Source organism: Aegilops tauschii, chromosome 7 (genome assembly GCF_002575655.3).
Source record: "Aegilops tauschii subsp. strangulata cultivar AL8/78 chromosome 7, Aet v6.0, whole genome shotgun sequence".
NCBI classification, from domain to species: Eukaryota; Viridiplantae; Streptophyta; class Magnoliopsida; order Poales; family Poaceae; genus Aegilops; species Aegilops tauschii.
This window is the reverse complement of record NC_053041.3, coordinates 110,599,668-110,622,333: the sequence shown is the minus strand read 5'-3', so window position 1 is coordinate 110,622,333 and position 22,666 is coordinate 110,599,668. Positions and strand designations below refer to the sequence as shown.

Sequence of the window (22,666 nt, the reverse complement as noted above, 5' to 3'; positions counted from 1 at the left end):
CGGCGGCATGAAGATATCATCTTCGTCCTCACTCTCCTCAGTCCATAAACATGGATTATTTGCTGCAATCCTTCTGAAAGTTTCACTCTTCGGCACCACTACCTTCTTCCACCTGTCATGCAACCTAAGAAGTTCTTTACGTACCTCCTCATAGGTCCTTTCAGGCCACCCAGACCTACGTAATTGGTGAGCCAACTCATTCATTATGGTGTCACTACCGGTGAGTTCGTCCCATGGAACTATCCTATTATCCATCCTGAAATCGGTAGCTAGCCTCAGAAGAGTCCTGCTCATCCCAGGGTGAAAACTACGATCGAAAGGATAATGGGACATCTCAACTACACTACACTGCAATGCTTATCCACCTCCGTCTGAAGGGGTTTTTATAGGTAGACAGGAGAAAATGGCGGGAAAGAACGACTGCGGTATGGCGAGAAATGGGTGGCGGGAAAGGGTTGGTGGGAAATGGGTGGCGGGAAACGGGTGACGGAAAACGGGTGGCGGGAAATGGATGGCGGGAAACGGGTGGCGGAAAATGGGTGGCGGGAAAGAGTTGTGCGGAATACGTCAAAGTTTTACAAAAAAACCAGCGATCATTTGGAAAAAAAAATATTGGCACATGCACCAGTCGGCCCACAGCAGGCCAACTGAGCCTAGTCGGCCCACTGCAGGCCTGTCGGCCAACTGCAGGCCGACTGGGCTTGATCTGGTGGCCGACAGCCCAATCGGCCAGCAGCAAGCTGATGGGTCACTAGTCGGCCTGCTGTGGGCTGACTGGGCTCAGTCGGCCTGCAGCGGGCCGACGGTGTATTATTTTTGAAAATTCTTTTTTCAGCGTAATATTTCTGTAATTTAATAAAAAAAATGTATTATTTAAAAAAAATTAGCTCGGTAAGATGGGTAGTGGATACCATTCTTGATCTTGCATCCATCCAAGTATCAAGACCAAATCATCGGGATCCAGTGGAAAGGGTTGCTTCGACGCCACCAGTAGTAAGTTTTGTCAAAGTAAATGTCGACGCTAGTTTTTCGGTGCAAGGACATCAAGGCAGTGCAGGAGCTATCATTCGTGATCATACTGGTGTGTTGGTTCACGCCCACGCCTTGTGGTACAACCATGCTCAGAATGTAGACACCACGGAAGCCCGGGGTATTAGGGATGTCATTCGGCTGGCGGGGTAATAGTATATGGGACATATGGGGTAACTATCCCACATGCACACTAATCCCTATGAGCACCTCCGAGAGACTGAGCCGACATATCATTTTTAGATTTTACGAAGTCATCCCTGGCACCTCGTAGTCGATGGGAACGTGTCCTCCCACTGAACACGCGTCGCTGAAAATCCTGAAATAAATTCAGGGAATATCACTGTCCACCTAATTATCCAACCACATGTTGGTTCGCGGTGGGCGGATATTTGAGGTATAGGATTGGATGGATGAAGTGATGGCTCCTGTATACACGGATATTTGAGGTGTATAGGGTTGGATGGATGGAGGGATAGCTCCCGTATACGTGTCCAGAAACCAATCCGGACAGATTTTCGGACAACTACTATGTGGAACCGGCTCCTCTGCCGTGCAGTGGGCACGGCAGGGATGCTACAGTGTCCCAGGCAGGGTAAAAACAGAAGGCACGGCAGTGTGCACTGTAACCGAACACTGTTTTCCTGCACTGTAGCGGGATGCACTGTTCTCGTCCTGTAGCATGCGCACTGTTTATGTACTGTGGCAAAGTGATCTGAGCCGTTTATACTACATCTGACAGCTGATAGATGCCCAAAGGCAGGCTCCTGTAGCATCCCTACCGTGCTCACTGGACGGTAGAGGAGCCGGTTCCCTACTATGTCCGCTTACGGGTTGGCGTTGCAAATGCCCTTAGCCAGGATCACAAAGAAATCCACTCCTGAGTCGTGACGTCCATTTTCACAAGTGGAACGCCAAAACGAAAACCATCTTTGCCGGATGAAGAAAAAGCAAACCGGAACTGGAAAAAGAAAAGGCGGAGGAGGTTCAGTGACACCTTTCCCAGCAGCTGCCTCTTTGAACTACTACTACACCGAGTAGAAGTACAAAATAAGTACATGGGTGATTTGCACACAAGTGGGCTTGTACTACAGTATCATTTTGGTTTTGGTTTTTGAGCTGTGGGCTTGTATCTTCACTGCGTACACCTCTTGCATTTGTGAGCAGAAGACTGTGAGGAGTTTTTACAAGCACAAATCACTGAGGTTTCTCCTCACACTAATTGAACTGATTGCTAAGGTTTATCCTGGCCGATTAAACTAATCAGAAAGGTTTATCCTCGCTCTGTTAAACTAATCACAAAGGTCAACTAGCCAGGATCATTGACTCCAAAGGAAATTCACTCCTGGCATCCATTTTCACCACCAAGTGGAACAAAAGTAAACATGAATGGAAATCCATGATGGGCATGCCAGTAGCCAAAACAAAAACCATCTTTGGCCGGATGAAGAAAAGGCAAACAAGAACAGGATACAGAAAAGGGGGAGGAGGTTCAGGAACACCTTTCCCTCATCACTTTACAACACTGAAAGAAAGAAACAAAACAAAGTTGGTCCGATTCCTATTTCAAGATTCCCCTCTATCCAACCAGCATATGTAGATTATAGAATCCAATCCAATAATTCCATCGAGCCACGGCGACTTGCAAGTAGTATAATAAGCAAACACAGATAAAATAAATGGAACATGTCCCTGGCAAGATGGGGAGCATATCATCATATGATGGCACTGCTTCTGTGCTACATGTACAGATGAAATTTCTTAACGGGATTTCGTTTGCAGCAGCGGGAGGCAATGGCAGAATGGATATCGTGTCTATATTCGACCAATCTTGCGGTACAAAATCCTTTTTGTGCACACAGCTTTTGCTATTACAAGGCCGTAACAGGAAGTAGCAACGAACATCACAGGAACGGGAGAGTAAAAGGGAACCTTAACTGGAGCAGCAGCAGCAGCAGCAGCAGCAGCGACAACAATGGATGGATGATTTGATGAGACGATGGTGGACGAGAAGAATACCCGAAATGGTCAGGGAGAACCTTCCAGGATTCCCCCGGCAGCTCAGTTCCTCCACCTGATGCTGGATTTGGAAGCGCGGTGGTGCAAGAAGTGGATCGAGATCCGTGTTGGGAGGTCGCGGCGGTCATGATGACGGCGGGGCGGCGAGCGGCTGCGGCTGCGGCAAGGCGACGAAGGGGTGCTGCAGCAGCTGCGCGGCGGAGAGGCGGTTGGCCGGGTTCTTCTGCAGGCAGCAGGCGATGAATCCCCGGAACTCGGGCGAGGCGGTGGCGGGCGACGGCTCGGGCGGGTCCGAGTAGCAGATGGCGACCATGAGCGCGGCCCAGTCGCCCTGCCGGCCGAGGTTCTCGCCGAAGGGGAACCTGCCGAGGTAGAACTCGAGGATGCTGAGGCCGAAGCTCCAGATGTCGCCGGCGTAGCCGTCGTAGGCGCCGTCGTTGATGTCGGTGTTGATGCGCTCGGGGCTCATGTAGGCGATGGTGCCGACGGAGGAGTTGCAGGGGTCCATGGTCTGGTTCAGGATCCGCCCCACCCCGAAGTCGGCGATCTTGACGCGGCGCGACGAGTCGATGAGCAGGTTGGAGGGCTTGATGTCGCGGTGCACGATGTGGCGCCGGTGGAGGTACGCGATGCCCGAGAGCACCTGCCGGGCCACGTGGGCGAGGAAGGGCTCGTCGGCGATGCGGCGGCCGTCGAGGGAGCCGCCGTCCATGTACTCGAGCAGGATCTGCAGCTCGCCGCCGCGCTCGTACATGCCGTGGCAGCGGACGACGGCAGGGTGCTCGGCGGTGCGCAGGATGGCGATCTCCCGCGCGATCTGCCGCCGCACCGCGTCGTCGTGGTTCCCGTAGAGCACCTTGAGCGCGTAGCACCGGCCCGTGGCGCGGTGCCGCACCATCCACACGGTGCCGCCCGCGCCGCTGCCCACGCGGCGCACGCGCTCCAGCTCGTGGAGCGGGGGCGGGGGCGCGGGCGGGGCCACGAGCGGCTGGGCGGGGCCGGCGCCGGGGGGAGCGGCGGTCGGGGGAGGGAGCGGGAGCGGGACGGCGAGGGAGGAGGAGACGTCCGGGCGCTGCGGCATCGGGAGGGTGAGATCCGGGCGGCGGCGCGGGCGGCCCGGCGTGCCCGGCCCAGGCTGGGCCGGGAGGCTGCTGCCGCCGCCGGCCGGACGCATGGCTCGCGTGGGGGTGGGGGTGGGGGTGGGGGTGGGCAGTGGCGCGGCTGCTGGTGCCGGCTAACGGGGATTTGTCTGGTTGCGCGCCGTCTGTTTGATGGGGGATCGGGTTTGTTGGGGGAGGCGACCTGTACTGACTCCGAGGATGGGAGGGGGAGAGGACGAGAAGCCGGAAGCGTGCTGCGCGCGTCGCGTCGGCCGGGAAAACGGAAGGGCCGCCGCTGCTTCTTGGGCTCGGAGAAAAAGCGGGGAAAATGTGTGCGCGTCACTGTCTCTCGCACCAGATTAGCTCACGTTCCATTCCGTCCAGAAGGGAAAAAAGCTCACGTTTCTAATAACTACAGCGAGCGCCATGGCATGACGGTGCTGCCGTCTCGAACCTCCGTGTGGCATTGTTGGCCTTTGAGTGACTTTTTATGATTATTATCCTCTTAATTAAAAATGCCATATCGTTGAATTATGGTTGGCGGTACACTCACTTTCATCTCAAGCAGTCCAAACACCGGTGGTTCCGGTACTGATACTGTGCTCGTCGCCAAATCTGGCACACATGGTTGTGAATGATGAATTATCGGGCGGGTGTCCTACATTTCATTTGTGGTGAGGGGTGCACATGCCCTCAGTAATCGTGCGACTTCAGTGGACTCCCTTTTCGGTGCTTTACCCTTTATTGTTCAACAAATCATATGAATTCCCCTCCTCCTCTTAGATTGTAAAAACTACGAGAACAGAAAAAGGGACAAGTGGCGGGCAATCTGACCCGGTGGAAGCGATCGACTGCTCGAGCACCGCAATGAACCTTTTCATAACACGCCAGATTGGGTCACGTTTTGATACAATCCAAGCACATAGCGCTGCCGTCTCGAAACAAGAAGAACTTGTCCTCAAACTCCCAATGCAACTATTTTGCGCCCCTAGACTCTTGGATGCATTCGTGTGAGGGGCACGTGTGCCCTCACGCCGCGACAATTGAATACTTTTGTTGTGGTTTACACTCTATTGTTCAACAAAGCATACTTCATTTCCCGAATCTTTCATTGCGAACTACAAGAGCAAAACAAAAAAGGTGAAGAAGTGAGAGATTCTACATGATGGAGGTGATTGGCTGCTCGTCACAGTTCTCCGCGGTGAACCTCTTCGCCACTATGAGGCTAGGCACATAAACAGTGGGAGTAAGCAAATTTGTATATGTTGCAAGTAGTTAATGCGGGAAAAGATGTTTGAATAACATAACATGTCACTGTAACATAATGCATCCCAACGCAAAATGAGTCTACATCTAATAAATGAAGCTTTGCATGATACCACACATATGTTACTACCCACTACAGAGATAGTAACATATGCATGCGAAATTCAATTCGGCTCTTGAGAGCATATGCTCTTGCGCTCTAAAAATGTTTTTTTTGCAAAAGTTTAAAAAAAAAGAAGAAAAAATAGATGTGTTCATTGTCACACCCAAATGCTTCCTGCAATTTTTTAGGGTAAAAGCTTAAGTATTTTGACTTCCGCAAAAAAAGCCAAACACTAAATGTTATCTTCAAATGTTACACTTAGTTTTGTTTTTTTTTCACCGTCGAAACATTCCTATCCCGTTTCGCATGAAATTTGTCAAGCATCCTTGTTACGCTAACAAGAACATCTACAAAAAAAAGTATTTATTATTTATTTTGAATTTACTGTTCATGAGGGAGCGTGTGCACCCCAGAGCCAAAACATCTCCCCCTGGTTTAAGTTACTTCCCACTATAACCAGCTTGAATATGTGGCAACCATTGTGATCATTTAGCGGCAAAGACATCTAAGTGATGAACAGTTTGGGAAGAGTTCGACGAGGCAATGTAGGGAATCGAGCTTCATGTAGCCGTAGCAAAGGAATTTGGGGGTCGACAGAGAAAGATGGTTTGGGTATTTTGAAGACTAGAGTTACTGAGAGATGTGAATACCTAGGTGTTTAATTCAATGGGACCAAGGGCCTAAACACACACAAAATCCAAACCCTACAGGGCGTGAAACGGCAAACTTGACCATCATCCGTGTACATGTGTATAATTCATCATTTTGACCCAAGTGGAACACAACACAAACTAGAGTTGGGTCTCGTCCGAAATTGCCATTTTAGGAGTTTGCGGAGTAATTGAAGGACCACGTATGTAGAGTCGCTCGCATGAATCTCAACACGTTTGTTGCCTTGGTTTCTTGCATGATGTTGATTCTACAGGTGGCCAAATTAAGCTGTTTAAGCTACGCACGTGTCTGATTTAGTTGCGGCGTTCAAGTAAACCATTAGTCAATGAGTTAAAAGTTAAAACTTTACCAGTGCCATGCTAAGGGGGAAAGATGTGTGGGCAATGTGGCAAAGGGCGTGCCAAGAAGCTGGGCAGCATCACACGGGTCTGATTCACCGGATGCGCCTGGCCATTCGTGCACCAGAAAAGAAAAGAAAAGATGCCCCGCTTTCACAGCACGTGCTCGGGTAATTGCAATCCGCCGCCAAACAAAGAAAAAAGCGCATAATAGGGCTAAGAAAAAGGTGTGGAAAATGCAGGTGTCAGTGAACTAAACCGCCGCTTGACTGTCTACCCATGATAGACAAAGCAGCCAAAGCCTACCAAGATTCCCAGAACGTGTGATAAAAGGAGTATGGGCTTCTCGTCACGTCCTAGGTTTCCTTTGCCCGTTGGCCTCGCTCTCCAGTTCCTACCACGCTTCTAAGAGAAAGAGCTTTACTCTATCGACGTGCTCAGATACTGTATCTGAACACGGTGACAGTGACCTTCACCGAGCAAAGGTGAGCCACTACGACTCTCCTACTCCTAACACGGGCGCGCAAAAGCTACAGCAATGATAGCAAAGGTGAGCCACTACTGTATATGAGATGAACAAGGCAATGACAGCAACTACTGCAATTGGTAAACATGTAGGCATCCTTGCACAAAACCAAAACCGAGCACGTTCTTTAAATCGGCAACCACGAGGGGAAGTCACCAAAGCATACAGGATTCAGTGCTCCCAGAGAGGAACTGGGAGCCATTGGCAGGCCGACAGGTGCCCAGACCTGGATGCTACATCTTCCTGCGACTCCACGGGTTTGAGTTAGGCATGCAGCGGTACTTGGTAGGTGGCAACAGAGGCAACTGCTGCTGGTGAGGCAATTTTAAACATTGCAGAAGCCGCCTCCCCCAAAATTGTAAACCTGCGGAAGCCACATGGAGAGAAGATCGCTGTCACAGGTCAACCACCGAGAGACAGACAGAAATAATAGAACATGCCCTTACTATTGCCCTGCCACTTCACAAGTGTAGGATTTCCGGGGTTAACCGTTTAGGATTTCCAAGGTTAACCGTTTTAGGCAACAAAAAAAGGGTTGTCTACAACTTTGGATATGAGTATGTACATAAGTACACCTTCCATGGCAAACTTGCTATCTATTGAATTAAACTGCTTAGTAAGAATGCACAAACAAGTGGTTTAGCTCTACCAAGAAATCACTCAGTGCACCTCTTATTTAGGAGTTCCTGAGATGCACAAAACAAAATTACTTCAGGTTAGAAGCAAAATAAACCACGGCTGGAATATTAGTGCTTGGGCATACTATCTTACTAATGCAATTATCAGGTGATTGAAGTATTGTGCAGTTATCTCTCTAAAGAAGCCATTTTGGGTGAGTTGAATTGTTAATACAGGAGTAACATGGCTCGGTCAGAAGAGAGCGGAAAATTTATAGAACACTGAATGCCTGTGACAGTAATATACTCCACTTACTGTATTCTTGTAGCCTGCAATGTAAGTCAATCGTAGCTTGGACCATATGTGGCTACAGGTGGTCCATATGAGTACCTCCATTGATCGCATGCCGAACATTTATCAAGCTTAGTGCAGTTCTCCAGAGTGCAGAATTTACAGGACCAAGATGCATACTTGGCTTTTGCAATTTTAGGTTTAGCTGTCCCACAAACTTCACAAATTGGTGCCAGAGGCTGCAGATGAAATGTGTTAGAGAACGGGGAGCAGCAGTAATAGAAGTACAGTAGGCCAGCCAATGCACTTCTTTTCCAATGAAAAAAGAACAGATTACAGATGTCTTTGAAAAAGAAAAAAGAAAAAGATATTATAGATCATATCAACAGCATAATGTGCAAAAACAAGAAAAGGAGTATGACTTAGGGAGGGGCGTTTTGGCTCCCGGGTCCAGTTGAACACGGAATCACAGCCGCCCAGATATGCGTTGAGATCTGTGCCGCATGTCGCTGTCATGCGAATACAGGAATATTAAACGAAGTACACACTGGCGCCGCACTGTGTACGATACGAGCGGCAGCTAGCGCCAGGGAGGGCGGACGTTGGCCTGCTAACGCATCTTGACGCACCTGCACTCTGGACACGTGGTACAGGTGTTATCTTTGGGCGGAGTCAGCCGTTTGTCTGGCCCACATGTAGGGTGAAAAAAGAAAATGTTGAGCGCATGGTGGGGGTTAATTCTACTGCCACGATTTTCTCAGCAGAGGGAGTGCTATTGCTCTGAGTAAGCAACGGCGGAGCTCTGCAGCGTCGCCGGAGAGGTGCGTCTTTGAAGCCGTAGGGGGGGGGGGGGGGGTGCCACCGACCGGGCGTAGATCACCACGACGGCTCGGGCATGGCGACCGAATTCCCGGTAACTGCAGTCGACAGGTAAATCTAGCCTTATCCTCCTCCGAATCCCGTGGCTGTTAAATATTTAGATGCGGTTAGGGATCTGATTTCTGGATGAAATCTACCCGCAGTTTACCGATTTTCCCGGATGAGGCGTGCAGCGCTACAATTTTAATGGAAATGGTGCGAGATGGAGTCAGTCAATAGGGCATTCCGGCGGCGGATCTAGGATTGGGATGGATGATACATGGCTGAGTGGTATTGAGGGATTCAACGATGGTCATGGTCTCGTTCAGCTTAGTGGTGCTGCTAACGGCGAGCAAACAAGTGTTGATGCCGGTGGGGGGACAGCTTCTGATTTCAGTGAGAGGGAAGGAGATAACGCGGATGTGATTGAGAAAGGGGACGCCCAGATGAACAAGCACCCATCCATGGATTCTGTCATTGCAGACCAAGCACAGAGTGGAGATGCAGCCTCAGCTCATTCTACAGGCAAAATGGATCCACAAGCCCCAGGTTGGACAAGGTAACAATAATTTGTTGAATTCTCTACCGCGTGTAATTCTGCAATCTATTTTTTTCATGTCTGCAACTGATTGAGTGATAAAAAAGTGGAAATTATCTGATTTTTTTGCAAAAACTAGGCAAAACTGATTGTATGTAATGTCTATGGTTTATTATTCCTAGTAATGATAAAGCAAATTTTATGAACTGATTCAAACGAAATATGTAGATCATAAAATGTACGAAGCCAGACCAGACTTGCCATGAATTTATAGTCCTTTTGAAATTTATTTCTGTCTGGAATCAGGGTCGGTGTTGGGAAGCACCCGCCAGACAAGGCACCATGCCCAGATAGAGTTGGCGCCCTGGAGCACACGATTCGGGGGTAGGCAGATAAGCTAGGGCCTAATGTGATCGAACCTGAGATCGGTTTAACATTTGACTCACTGGGGGAAGCTTATGATTTCTACAATTTATTCATGGGAGCTTGGATTTGGTATAAGATACGGAAAAGGCAGTCTAAAGGCTGAGAAGACAAAATGCATGCAGGAAGTGGTCTATGGTTGTTCGGTAAGTCATGATTTTGTTTTCTGCTAACAGCATTTTTACGCTGCCCTTGTTCGTTCGCATTAGTTTTGTTGCTGCGTGTGTATCAGATGTATATTTTATATTACCGCTTTGTGATTAAGGAAAGCATTCGACTACTTTGTATTGCAGGGCAAGCCAATCAAAAAAGCTTGCTGCATGTGTATCAGATGTATATTTTATATTGCCACCCACATCTACATTATCTTGCGTTCGGTCAAAGTACTGATAGCTGTTAATTACAGCTGAAAAGGGTAAAATCCAGTTGTGCAATAGGACCCAATCATTGAAGCTGTCCGTAGAGCTATTATAGGAGGTATATCACAAATAAAGAATTTTGTACATCTTAAAAAAACAGACTATCAGGGTAATTAAGCTGATTCAACTAATGCTTTTGGTTGTGCTCAACTTGTGTAGGCGGCCCAGTGATACGTGGGGGGGGGGGGGGGGGGGGGGGGGCAGTCAAATGCTCAGGAATCAGGTTTGTGCATCTCTGTCAAAAGATTTTTTGGGCATGTCTTTAAAATCATTACTGGAATGCTAAACCAGTCATTTCGGCAAAAAAAAAAAGATGGGTGCAGGGCAAATGCCGCCTCGTGTATATGGTCTGGTGAGGCCAAAACGTGAGTTCAGGGAGAAGTACCCTGGGAAGCTAGGACTGCACCCTGATGAACCAATTGGCAGTGATGTGTTGGGCTTTGATGATAGGATGAGACGGTGCTCTAGCATCGAAAAGTTAAGGTGTGAACATGATAAAGATTTAACATAACTGTATAGTACTAAGCCAGAAAAAATGGAATGATCCTAATAGAAGGTTTGTACTTTTTTTGGCAGGAAATAGTTCTGCCATACTCATCCATACACAGTTAACTGACGGGGGCGATGATAGAGGGTGTTTTCGATCGTTACGGTGATCCAGAGGTAGATCAAATGGTATCGATGCGGCGCTTGGTGAGGAAGGAGGAGGCAAAGCTGTTTCGAGGACTTCCTGAACGTTTCCGCGTGATACCTGACTTCAGGCTGGGGGTGGGTTTTCAGACCGACATGCTCAGCTGTGTTGTCATTTCGTGGTTGCATCAGACCTGAAACTAAAGAGTTTGTTTGGGAAAAATACTGTATTTGCAGGAAGAACTAATGGAGGCAGAGATATCGTCAAACCTTGATTTCGACTACATTGCAACAATGATCACAGAAGAGCACACTGGAGTTAGGATTGAAGCTGCTAAAAAGGTAAGAACAAAAGCTCGATACATTTTAGTGTGTTTGTTGCGTTGGGTTGTTGTATCTTGATGCGGACAGTATTTGCCGGTGTTGCAGATCATGTTGCTCCTGAAATATATGGATAGCTGGGTTGTTTATGCTGTGGACATTCAGAAGAAAATTCTCATGGTTATGGACCCGGTGGAGACAGAGGAGCCACAGCACGAGATGGAGGCTAAGCACAAAAGGAACACTATAAGAGTGCTCTCAAACCTGAGGAGATGTATACATGAGTGCATCCCTGGAACAAGAATCTACTGGGATGCATACATGCTGTGAAAGGTTAGTTGTGGTTGACTGGGGTAACAATATACGACTTATGTTATTAGAGACAAGACTTCTTTTTTGTCATGCTTGACCAGGGAAGAGAGCTGGATCTATGGGATGCACTATCTTAGAGAATACACGGGGGAGAAAGTTCAGAGTCTGTCGGATATAAGTTTCATTTGCACTAAGCGACAGTGTCATTTGAAAAATTCATTTCTAGATCCATAGGTTGGGGCTGACCAAAAATGTGGCACCGTGTGTGACAGAGCCAGATTACATACTTGGCGAAGTCGCTTGTGTACCAGCTTGGTGAACAAGGCAGGAGAACAAGGCAGTTCTGTGAAGGACGAAGAGGAAGATGAAGACGAGACTTAGATGCCAGAGGGTTGATGTTGAAGTGTATCATTTTGGGTGGAAGTGAAGGTTCTCTAGCAAAGTGGCGGCTGGAGTAATGCTTCCACTACAGGGGAATTGCAGCTGAGAGTGTTTTGTTCCCCCTTAAAAATTATGCAATGAAGTGTGATAAAACCCATGACATCTAATTATGTTCCATTTGCACCTGGGATGGACAATCTAGAACATAGTGAATCCCTGTGTTTCGAGAACCTTCAAATAGGAAGGATGAGCTAGAACTATGTGGAGAGGGAGGAGGAATGGGTGCTACTGGTGGATGAACTTAATCGTGCAGAGGATGGGGATGGTTGTGGCTGGCTTCGGTTGTAAATATCTAGCTTTGACGGCTGCCGTTACAATCCGGTGGTCCAGTTCTGGCGCTCCGTTAGGACAGATCCGTCGTCCTCCATCTGTACTGGAGCAGTGTTACACGGGAGGTTCGCTGCCGTACAACTGATCGGTGAGCCAGGCCCTGTACTATTAAAACGAAATACAGAAGTGAATACTAGTCTGTGTGTGAATCACGACGCACATGTGTGGTCCAGATAGCGGGAGCATCTGGACCCAGGAGCCGAAACAGATTTCCCGTATGACTTATATCATTTGTGTAAATGAACTTAAACATACTTATACCAATACATCCAGACAAACAAAGAAGTCATATCACTTTGCATTACAATATGTTATATTATTAATGTTTTTTTATCATAATAGTGAAGGAAGTTAAATATACACTGTTGATCAGGTTAATTATTAGTTACATGTTGCCAGTGTCTAAAAGAGTAACTTGATACGCATCAAAATGCAAGTTGCAAATGTGGCTTCAGAATATCATATGGAGTCCATTTGTAAAGAAAACTACTGTCACCACAGGTCCAAAGGTAGGTAAGGATGAGATAGAAAGGTGGGCAAACAAATGTACGTCACAGACATAGAAAATCAAATCAATAGTTCAATTTATCCTAGAGCGTTCCACGTTCATAAATTATGAAAACTAGATTTCATCTTAAGTTTGGATAAGTCTAATCTGCTCTGGACTCACTATTAGTGCGAACCACTTACATACCCACTACGTTCAGTGCACTTCAAAGACTATGCTAATAGATCATAATGGAACACATCCAGCTAAAGCCAGCACGGAGTATAAAAGAGAATTTATGCCTAGCTGAAGAACTGGCAAGAAAACGCACGTAGACATCAGGTTTTGTATGTGAAAGGGCATGAATGTTTTCTGTAATAGGAACTTCAGTGCAGTGTTGAAAAATAAAGTGGCTGATCAATTTACCTGATTAAGAAGAGTGCAAGCACTACACTCCCACATAGAACTGAAGTCCGCACCAGTCGTTCTACCAGAAGAGGAATCAGCTCGTGCTGGAACTTGAGATCCAGACGAAGTGCTGGGTTCTGCAGAACTGCGAGAAGAATCACACCTTGTGTTTTTTGCACGCTTTGTGTTTTTTCCATCCCTTGTTGTCAAGTTAGGTGGTTGCTCAAGAATAACAACATCTTCTGAATCATCAATACCAGAATCATTATGAGATCCGCACCACAAGTCATCCTGCATCCTCCTTTCAGCAGCCATGGCAGCAGCTTGTACTGGACTAAGAGCACTCATGATGGCATTGTTTCCACCCAACTTTCTTGGGCCGGACGGCAATAGAGCTCCATTCCTTGCCCGTTTCTGTGCTGCAGTTAGTGTAGCTTGTCGGAGAGATGGTGGTGGTGGATGTATTGAAAATCCACCTAATCGCCTGCCTGTACCATCAAACCCTTGTCCTGGCCCCGTGATACCCTTTGCGACAAGTTCTTCACATTCCTGAATCATCATTATGCATGAGCAACATATAAGCATCTAGCGTTTGATTGAGCAAGATCCTATGTACAATCACACGGATAATTCTGAAATCCAAATATCAATGTAATCACTTCCATTTGAACATTTGTTATGGTAAGGTAAGCAGATAGAAAAATTGTGATATTTCTAGCAAATAAATAGAGGGACTAATAAATTGTTATGGTCTGCTAGGACTCGTTCACATAATGATAAGCCAAAACTTAGTAAACAAGATCAGTTCTGCACACTGTTAATGGTGACAGGATCCAACAAAAATTTCAGGTTAAATGCCGTTAACCCCAAAATCAATTGAACCAAGCTTTCAGTAAACGGCTGGGTTGCAAGGGAATATGTACAATCTGCATTCTTATAGCCTAGTGCACAGTGCACAGAAGCAACAGATTCCAAGCAACCGGATATATATGTACACTGACACTAGTGAACCGCTATACAGGTGGAATCGTAGACATTTCAAGCACCGACACGAGAGCAGAAACATGAGCATACGGACCTTGCGCAGCTCGTCCCAGAGCTTGTAGAACTGCGCGTCGTGGGGCCCGCGCGCGTTGTGCGCGAGCTCGTGGAGCATGGTGTCGAGCACCTCCTCGTAGGGGATGAAGTCGAGGTCGCGGCCGTCGCGCCGGAGCCGCAGCTTCACCTCGACGCCCCGGTTGACGTTGAGCCCCAGCAGCCTCGGGTTCTTCGGCCTAATAATCCCCAAATAAAAATGGGTCACCCCGGCGCGCGGTATCGGTCGACGGAGAAGCCGATGGGGGAGCGAGGGATGCAGGCTAGGGTTAGGGTTTGCTGCTTACGAGAACTCGGAGAGGACCTTGACGCGCCACTTGCGGCGGCGCATGATGGGCTGGACCTGCTTGGCGACGCGGTCGAGGAGCGCGCGGGCGGCCGGCTCCTCGGGCTTCCGCTTGAGCGCCCGGATCTCCCACACCTTGTGCAGGTCGCCCACCTCCATCGCCGCCGCCGGGGACGCCGGTCGGGCGGCCGCGCGATTTGAAACCGATTTGGCGGCGGGGGCGGCGAGGCGGGCGGGAGACGAGGGGGGCGGGCGTCTGTGCCTGTGGGAGGGGGCCTGGCGGGCGCGTCTGCTGGGGGTGGGGGATCGATTCCCCGTCGGTGGGTGCGTCGAGGCCTCGAGGAGGATTTTCGAAAACGGGCAAGCAAACTGATCTCCCTTTTTTTCTCTCGTTTTGAACGGACTAGTTCACAACTTCACGTTTGAAAAAGCCCAATCAGCCATTGAGTCGGTTTTTTTTTCAGATCACAACTGGAACACGCCAAATCAAAGCATATGCTTATGCTGAATCATCTTTCACTTTGTAAAAATCCGAAGTCTTTTGCAAGTTTTTAGTAACATGAAAGGAGTGTTTACTTCGTGGCAGCACATCGGCAAATGGATCATCTCTTTCTTGTTTTCTCTACGTGTCATGTTGACATGGATGTTCTATTCTAGTGATAACGTAACAGAACAAACATAGTTGCAGGTGCCTTTGATTTGTAAGTGAGCTCTGTGATTAGATAGGGTCCCAAAAAATGTGTGGTGTTCCCAAAGTTGCTGAAAACGGCCTCGCAAAAAAATTGGATAGTCATAAAAGTTATTGAAGATTCATGTGCAACGAGCCGTCCTAGCTCAGCTGGTAGAGCGCACGGCTTTTAACCGTGTGGTCGTGGGTTCGAATCCCACGGACGGCGTTTTTGATGCTTCTTTATTTTTTTGCTTTGCTACTAAATCGTCAGGCAACCATTTTTTTTTTCATTTTTCGAACCAATCGTCAAGCAACCTGCTAGTCCATGTTTGCAGGTGGATGATATCGCAAAGTGGCTCGCAGACCAGTTTGTGTACCCAAAATGCTAAAGCAATAGTTTCTTCCTGTTTTCTGCTAGTCCATGTTTGCAGGTGGATGATATCGCAAAGTGGCTCGCAGACCAGTTTGTGTACCCAAAATGCTAAAGCAATAGTTTCTTCCTGTTTTTGACAATATGCAATTCAAATGTTGTAAACCTAGAACAATGTAGTATGTATTTTGTGACCCTGTGTTGCTTTCCTTCCAATGGTGGCACGGGAGAACCCTAGCCATCATTGCTTGTCGCTCCACCATCCCTGCACTTTTGTCATCGTCGAAAGATCCCGTCCAGATAAGTCCATGTTGCTGACGGCGACACCATGTGTTTGTTCCCTTGTTGGTGTTCTTCCGCGGCCTTCTCCTACGGTGGTGCGGTGGTTCCAGACCGCACAATGGCGCGGGTGCTATTCCTCCCCCTTGTCCTATTGACATGGCTTCACTACGCGGCTCTTAGCGAGGCAAACCGCCCTGGTGGCTCAATGCGAGTTCGTGTGGCTCCGGCTCCTAGTGGATGGTGCAATCCCTTCCCTGTGCTTCTTTATTTTTTTGCTTTGCTACTAAATCGTCAGGCAACCATTTTTTTTTCATTTTTCGAACCAATCGTCAAGCAACCTGCTAGTCCATGTTTGCAGGTGGATGATATCGCAAAGTGGCTCGCAGACCAGTTTGTGTACCCAAAATGCTAAAGCAATAGTTTCTTCCTGTTTTTGACAATATGCAATTCAAATGTTGTAAACCTAGAACAATGTAGTATGTATTTTGTGACCCTGTGTTGCTTTCCTTCCAATGGTGGCACGGGAGAACCCTAGCCATCATTGCTTGTCGCTCCACCATCCCTGCACTTTTGTCATCGTCGAAAGATCCCGTCCAGATAAGTCCATGTTGCTGACGGCGACACCATGTGTTTGTTCCCTTGTTGGTGTTCTTCCGCGGCCTTCTCCTACGGTGGTGCGGTGGTTCCAGACCGCACAATGGCGCGGGTGCTATTCCTCCCCCTTGTCCTATTGACATGGCTTCACTACGCGGCTCTTAGCGAGGCAAACTGCCCTGGTGGCTCAATGCGAGTTCGTGTGGCTCCGGCTCCTAGTGGATGGTGCAATCCCTTCCCTGTGCTTCTTTATTTTTTTGCTTTGCTACTAAATCGTCAGGCAACCATTTTTTTTTCATTTTTCGAACCAATCGTCAAGCAACCTGCTAGTCCATGTTTGCAGGTGGATGATATCGCAAAGTGGCTCGCAGACCAGTTTGTGTACCCAAAATGCTAAAGCAATAGTTTCTTCCTGTTTTTGACAATATGCAATTCAAATGTTGTAAACCTAGAACAATGTAGTATGTATTTTGTGACCCTGTGTTGCTTTCCTTCCAATGGTGGCACGGGAGAACCCTAGCCATCATTGCTTGTCGCTCCACCATCCCTGCACTTTTGTCATCGTCGAAAGATCCCGTCCAGATAAGTCCATGTTGCTGACGGCGACACCATGTGTTTGTTCCCTTGTTGGTGTTCTTCCGCGGCCTTCTCCTACGGTGGTGCGGTGGTTCCAGACCGCACAATGGCGCGGGTGCTATTCCTCCCCCTTGTCCTATTGACATGGCTTCACTACGCGGCTCTTAGCGAGGCAAACCGCCCTGGTGGCTCAATGCGAGTTCGTGTGGCTCCGGCTCCTAGTGGATGGTGCAATCCCTTCCCTGTGCTTCTTTATTTTTTTGCTTTGCTACTAAATCGTCAGGCAACCATTTTTTTTTCATTTTTCGAACCAATCGTCAAGCAACCTGCTAGTCCATGTTTGCAGGTGGATGATATCGCAAAGTGGCTCGCAGACCAGTTTGTGTACCCAAAATGCTAAAGCAATAGTTTCTTCCTGTTTTTGACAATATGCAATTCAAATGTTGTAAACCTAGAACAATGTAGTATGTATTTTGTGACCCTGTGTTGCTTTCCTTCCAATGGTGGCACGGGAGAACCGTAGCCATCATTGCTTGTCGCTCCACCATCCCTGCACTTTTGTCATCGTCGAAAGATCCCGTCCAGATAAGTCCATGTTGCTGACGGCGACACCATGTGTTTGTTCCCTTGTTGGTGTTCTTCCGCGGCCTTCTCCTACGGTGGTGCGGTGGTTCCAGACCGCACAATGGCGCGGGTGCTATTCCTCCCCCTTGTCCTATTGACATGGCTTCACTACGCGGCTCTTAGCGAGGCAAACCGCCCTGGTGGCTCAATGCGAGTTCGTGTGGCTCCGGCTCCTAGTGGATGGTGCAATCCCTTCCCTATGACCTATTGACATGGCTTCACAAGGTGACTCTTAATCAGGCAAACGCCCTGGTGGCCGCAATGGCAGTTCGTGTTGCTCCGGCTCCTGACGAGTGCAACTCTACGGCATGGCAATCTCCTACATGCTGCAACTTCCTGATCACAAGCTAAGATGGCCCTCAATGTTTTGGCAAGGCGTTGCAATGGTTGGAGTAGGGGCTCCAGATTGGGTCGACGGACCTGTGTCGGGCTCTCTGTTGCGAGGCAACAGACAACAGTGTGCCAGTTGGACCAGTTGGTCGCCGATCGGGAGGCGAGATTGTCGACGAAAGCTAGGCTCGACTATGGTCGGGTTAAACCCTAGATTATGATTCCTAGAATCGACGATGAAAGCACTCGATGTCGTGCTTCTCTCTTGGGAGGCATCTCCTTAGAGTTTGATTTCATTAGAGGGATATATGGTTAGAGGCGGTTGTCACCGGTGACTCATGTGGCAACAACATTAGGGTTGAGCATGGAGGGGGCGCGGCCAGGTTGTGATAGTTGGTTCTTTGTCATGCTTGCGGGGCCCTGTAGTATTTTTCCTTGTTGCAAAGGAGAGTGGTTCGACTCAGTGTTCTTTTGCCACACCAATCTTGCATATTCTCCTTCGTAGTTGCTCGGTTGCCGACTCTTGTGACAAATTGTATGCTCTCAAATTGTTTATCCGTATATGTTCTCAAAATTGATGCATAAAAGTTTAGTGTCAAGTTTTATTTCATGCTGTAAAAATAGAAGATGAGATATTTTAAATGTTGTTGTAAAAAAAGTGGGGTAGTCATAAGAGGCAAAAGGATTCCATGTTGTTGAAAAGAATTTGGCCCAGGATTTGCTTCAATCCAGCCTCCGTCACCGGTGTGCAGTGTGCTATCCAGAGGGTGTCATGTTTCCTGATTAGTGGTTGTATATGCGTTTTAGTATGATTTTCCGTAATTAACTTGTCAATTATTTATTTTCAAAAATAAATGACAATTATCTTCTTACATGCTTAATTAGGGCTTCCACTAGTAGAAAAAGGGTCATTTGTCCCGGTTCACAAGGGCCTTTAGTCCCGGTTCTGGAACCGGGACTAAAGGGTCGTTACTAAAGCCTCCCCCCTTTAGTCCCGGTTCTTACACGAACCGGGACTAAAGGCCGTCCACGTGGCCGCTGTCTGGAGCTCCACCTTTAGTCCCGGTTCTTACACGAACCGGGACTAAAGGCCGTCCACGTGGCCGCTGTCTGGAGCTCCACCTTTAGTCCCGGTTGGTAACACCAACCGGTACTAAAGGTATTTTTACGAAAAAAAAATTGATTTTTTTTTAAAATTTGATTTTTTTTTCGATTTCAAATTTCTGAATTATTTTCCAATTTAATCTCTAATCACCCCTCGTCATTGCTCAATTTAACCTCTAATCTCTAATCACCCATCACAATTCCAAATCATCTAACTTCCCGGCCGGTCACCCATCCTTTGACTACTCCAACCTGAGCACGCTTAACTTTTGGGTTCTATTCCCCCTCGTTTCCAAGTCTGCACTTGTTGTTTACCTAACAATAGAAAGATGTCAATCCTATTAACCCTCAGGAGTTTAGCTTGAGCATGAAGTCACATGTTTCACTGTTTGAGTTTGAAACTATTATTCTAAAAAACAGTAATTATTTAGTAACACTAATATTTCTTCAATAAGTAGTTTGACCATAGTTTGACCACAGTTTGACCAGATTTGACCAAAATTCAAAAAATTGAAATAATTATTTAGTAACACTAATATTCTTGAATAATTATGTAGTAACACTAATATTTCTTGAATAAGTAGTTTGACCATAGTTTGACCAGATTTGACCAAAATTCTAAAAAACTGTAATAATTATTTAGTAACACTAATATTATTGAATAATTATTTAGTATCACTAATACTTCTTGAATAAGTAGTTTGACCTGATTTAACCAAAATTCAAAAAAAAAATTGAAATTTGAGCATAACTTTTTTTCCTTTTAGAATTTGAGGATTCTAAAAATTTGCAAACAGGCCGTAGGCGGTCAAAATTGGATGCGGATTTTTGTGCTGAACATTTTGATATATTATACGTTTTTTTCTGACATCGTATGCAAAAGTTATAGCCGTTTTACATTTTCTCTACACTTTTTGCAAAACATGTCCAAATTTAAGTTTTTAAATTTTCCTAACTAATACATGTAGTAACATAACTACATCTGGAAGGATTTTAATTTTTAAAGTTTTTATCATTTTCTTTAGCTTTTTACAAAACTGAAAAGGCGATGGGGGGGGGGGGGGGGGTAGAGTTTGAAAATGGGACTTTTAGTACCGGTTCGTGGCACGAACCGGTACTAATGCCTCAAACCCCATTAGTACCGGTTGGTGGCTCGAACCGGGACTAAAGGTCTAACCTTTAGTACCGGTTCGTGGCACCAACCGGGACTAATGCCTGTACGGTGCCCTAGCCGCTCGAACCGGGACTAATGCTCACATTAGTCCCGGTTCGTAATGCAACCGGGATTAATGCTCTTTTCTGGCCGAACCAAAGCTCTGTTTTCTACTAGTATTCTTTGATTCATAGGATTGTAAAAACGTAGGAATAAAAGCATAGGGTTGAAGTGGCATGCCCACTTGAATCCTATAGGATTAACAATGAGTGTTTGATGTCAAAGAAAAAAAAATAAAGAAATGTAAAAAGAGGTTGGAGTGGATGTTAGGTTTTCTATGAAATGTAGTACAAAAGATTGCATAGATAAAATTCCTATGAGATCCATTCCTATGAATCAAAGGACCAACATAGAAAAAATTCTAAAAATTTCAATCCTTCATAAATCCTATAAAATTCCTTTCAATCAAAAAAGCCCTCAACTGGAATACATGGATCCACGCAATTGCCTTCGAAGAATAAAATGTTGCAAAACTTGTATCTGTCAGGTGTCAGACACAGCCAGTATGCATTTTCGTCCGGGTTCCTCTAGTCTCTAGAACTCAACTTTTCATCTGCTCGGTGATCTGAACAACGAACATAGCTAGGTGACGACTGACGACCGGATTACTTTTAACCGCGTGGACCTGATCAGACATAGAACATGTAGCCACACAACGGTACGCAGAGCTCTGCACTTCCAAGGAAACTGTTGCGCCATACCAAAGCTTCCACGCAATTTCCCACACCAAGGCCAGAAGATCGCGGCAGAGGAGTGACCACTCGTTCGATCGGCTCATGCATGCATGCGTGGATGGACTACCGCTCAAGGTCGTCAGTGATCTCCAGAATGAATCGCCAAAGAGGATCATGATGGACTCTGGTAGTACAATGTGGAACCGTAACACCACAGGGAACTTCTCAGCGGATTCGCACACACATACATAAGTACGTGCATGCCACGTATCCGAACCAGTGTGTGGCGGCCAACGCATCGCAGCAGAAGGTAGCCACACATACATATAGCCTCGAGAAACGACTTTCCGAAGCTGATGCCACGCGTGGTGCATGCGGTTCTTGCGTGCCAATTTTCTCGGAGAGGGACCTATAGGGGCTCTCCAAGCACTTCCACGGCACGTGTTCGGTCGACCTATGTACATGTGTATGCGCATTAACCCACACACACAAAGGAATTGTAGCGCACCACGTATCTGCAAGAGTATGTATGCAGCGGCCGGCCGAACACTAGTAGAAAAAGGACCTATTGTCCAGGTTCGTGAGGGCCTTTTGTTCCGGTTTTTGAACCGGGGCTAAAGGGTCGTTACTAAATGCCCTAACCATTTAGTCCCGGTTCTTACACGAACCGGGACAGATGGGCCTCCACGTGGCCGCTGCGCTCAGCCCAGGCCGGACGGCCTTTGGTCCCGGTTGGTGACATCAACCGGGACCAATAGGCATCCACGCGTCAGCATCTGGCTGGAGCTGAGGTTTTTTTTTTTGAAAAGGGCTGATTTAGGGGTTTTGGGGGTTAATTTAGGTTGTTATTAGGTAGCTATTAGAGCGAATTGTCCTCTCTTATATCTCCGTGCTTGGTTTACCAACGCTATGTACTGCTATGCCTAAACATGGCTTAGATTGAAGTGAAGGCAACATGTGGTGCATGTCGAAAGTAGTACAATCCAAACTTGATCAAGTTTGGATTGTACTACTTTCGACATGCACCACATGCATGTTGCCTTCACTTCAATCCAATCCATGTTCATTTCACCCGCTGATATATAATAACTCTTCATGCGCGCATCATGCATCATCATATATAATAACAAGTCCTACTAATCATCATCATACAACTTCTACTCGTTATTAATAACAAGTCATACGATCATCGTCCTCATAGTCATCGAACCAACCCTACTTAATTGTTCTTAGCACATGATCATCAGTATTAGGTAGGACCGAAATACCCTCTTTAAGGTAAAATAGCATAAAACAATATAGACCCTGACTCTCCATTATGGAGAATGGAGATCATCCTGTCTCCAATTCTTGCGCTTCGCTTTCTTTTGCTTCCAAGAACCTCCTTACGACTGTCCATACATTTTTTCCATTCTTTGATTTGCATGTCTCCACTTCTTTTAGAAATCCAGTATGGACAGTTGAGATTCGTAGGATGACCAGGTTGTATGTTCAAAACATCAAGCCTACCATTCTGATACATCAAATGAGGCACACAATCCTCTGGGATTATCTGTTGAAAAACATAGTAATAACTTCATAGTTAGCAATGATGTACTAGTTTTAGAAGTATGCAAAATATGCACGGATATCGTAATAGTAAGAAATCTTACCAGGGTATCTCCATAGTAGTTACTGTAGTTCAACACGTGCACTAGTGGCACATATTGACCATAATGT

The 22,666-nt window shown here is 46.9% G+C and overlaps 2 protein-coding genes and 1 non-coding gene across 3 annotated transcripts; 1 reads left to right on the top strand and 2 right to left on the bottom strand.

Moving 5' to 3' along the window:
- Positions 1 to 2,705: 2,705 nt before the first annotated feature.
- On the bottom strand, positions 2,706 to 4,423 carry LOC109734638 (mitogen-activated protein kinase kinase 4). Its single transcript, XM_020293838.4, has one exon. It carries the CDS (start codon positions 4,220 to 4,222, stop codon positions 3,173 to 3,175), a length of 1,050 nt encoding a protein of 349 aa, XP_020149427.1. The 5' UTR covers positions 4,223 to 4,423; the 3' UTR covers positions 2,706 to 3,172.
- Positions 4,424 to 7,112: 2,689 nt separating this feature from the next.
- LOC109734639 (DNA-dependent metalloprotease WSS1) lies at positions 7,113 to 14,895 on the bottom strand. Its single transcript, XM_020293839.4, has 5 exons — positions 14,512 to 14,895; positions 14,208 to 14,403; positions 13,148 to 13,678; positions 7,987 to 8,201; positions 7,113 to 7,417 (listed from the first exon to the last, which is right to left on the bottom strand). The coding sequence occupies exons 1-4, from the start codon at positions 14,667 to 14,669 to the stop codon at positions 8,013 to 8,015; spliced, it is 1,074 nt and encodes a 357-aa protein (XP_020149428.1). The 5' UTR covers positions 14,670 to 14,895; the 3' UTR covers positions 7,113 to 7,417; positions 7,987 to 8,012.
- A 438-nt stretch (positions 14,896 to 15,333) lies between these two features.
- On the top strand, positions 15,334 to 15,406 carry TRNAK-UUU (transfer RNA lysine (anticodon UUU)). The gene has a single exon. It is a non-coding gene; the product is annotated as a tRNA-Lys (tRNA).
- Positions 15,407 to 22,666: the final 7,260 nt, after the last annotated feature.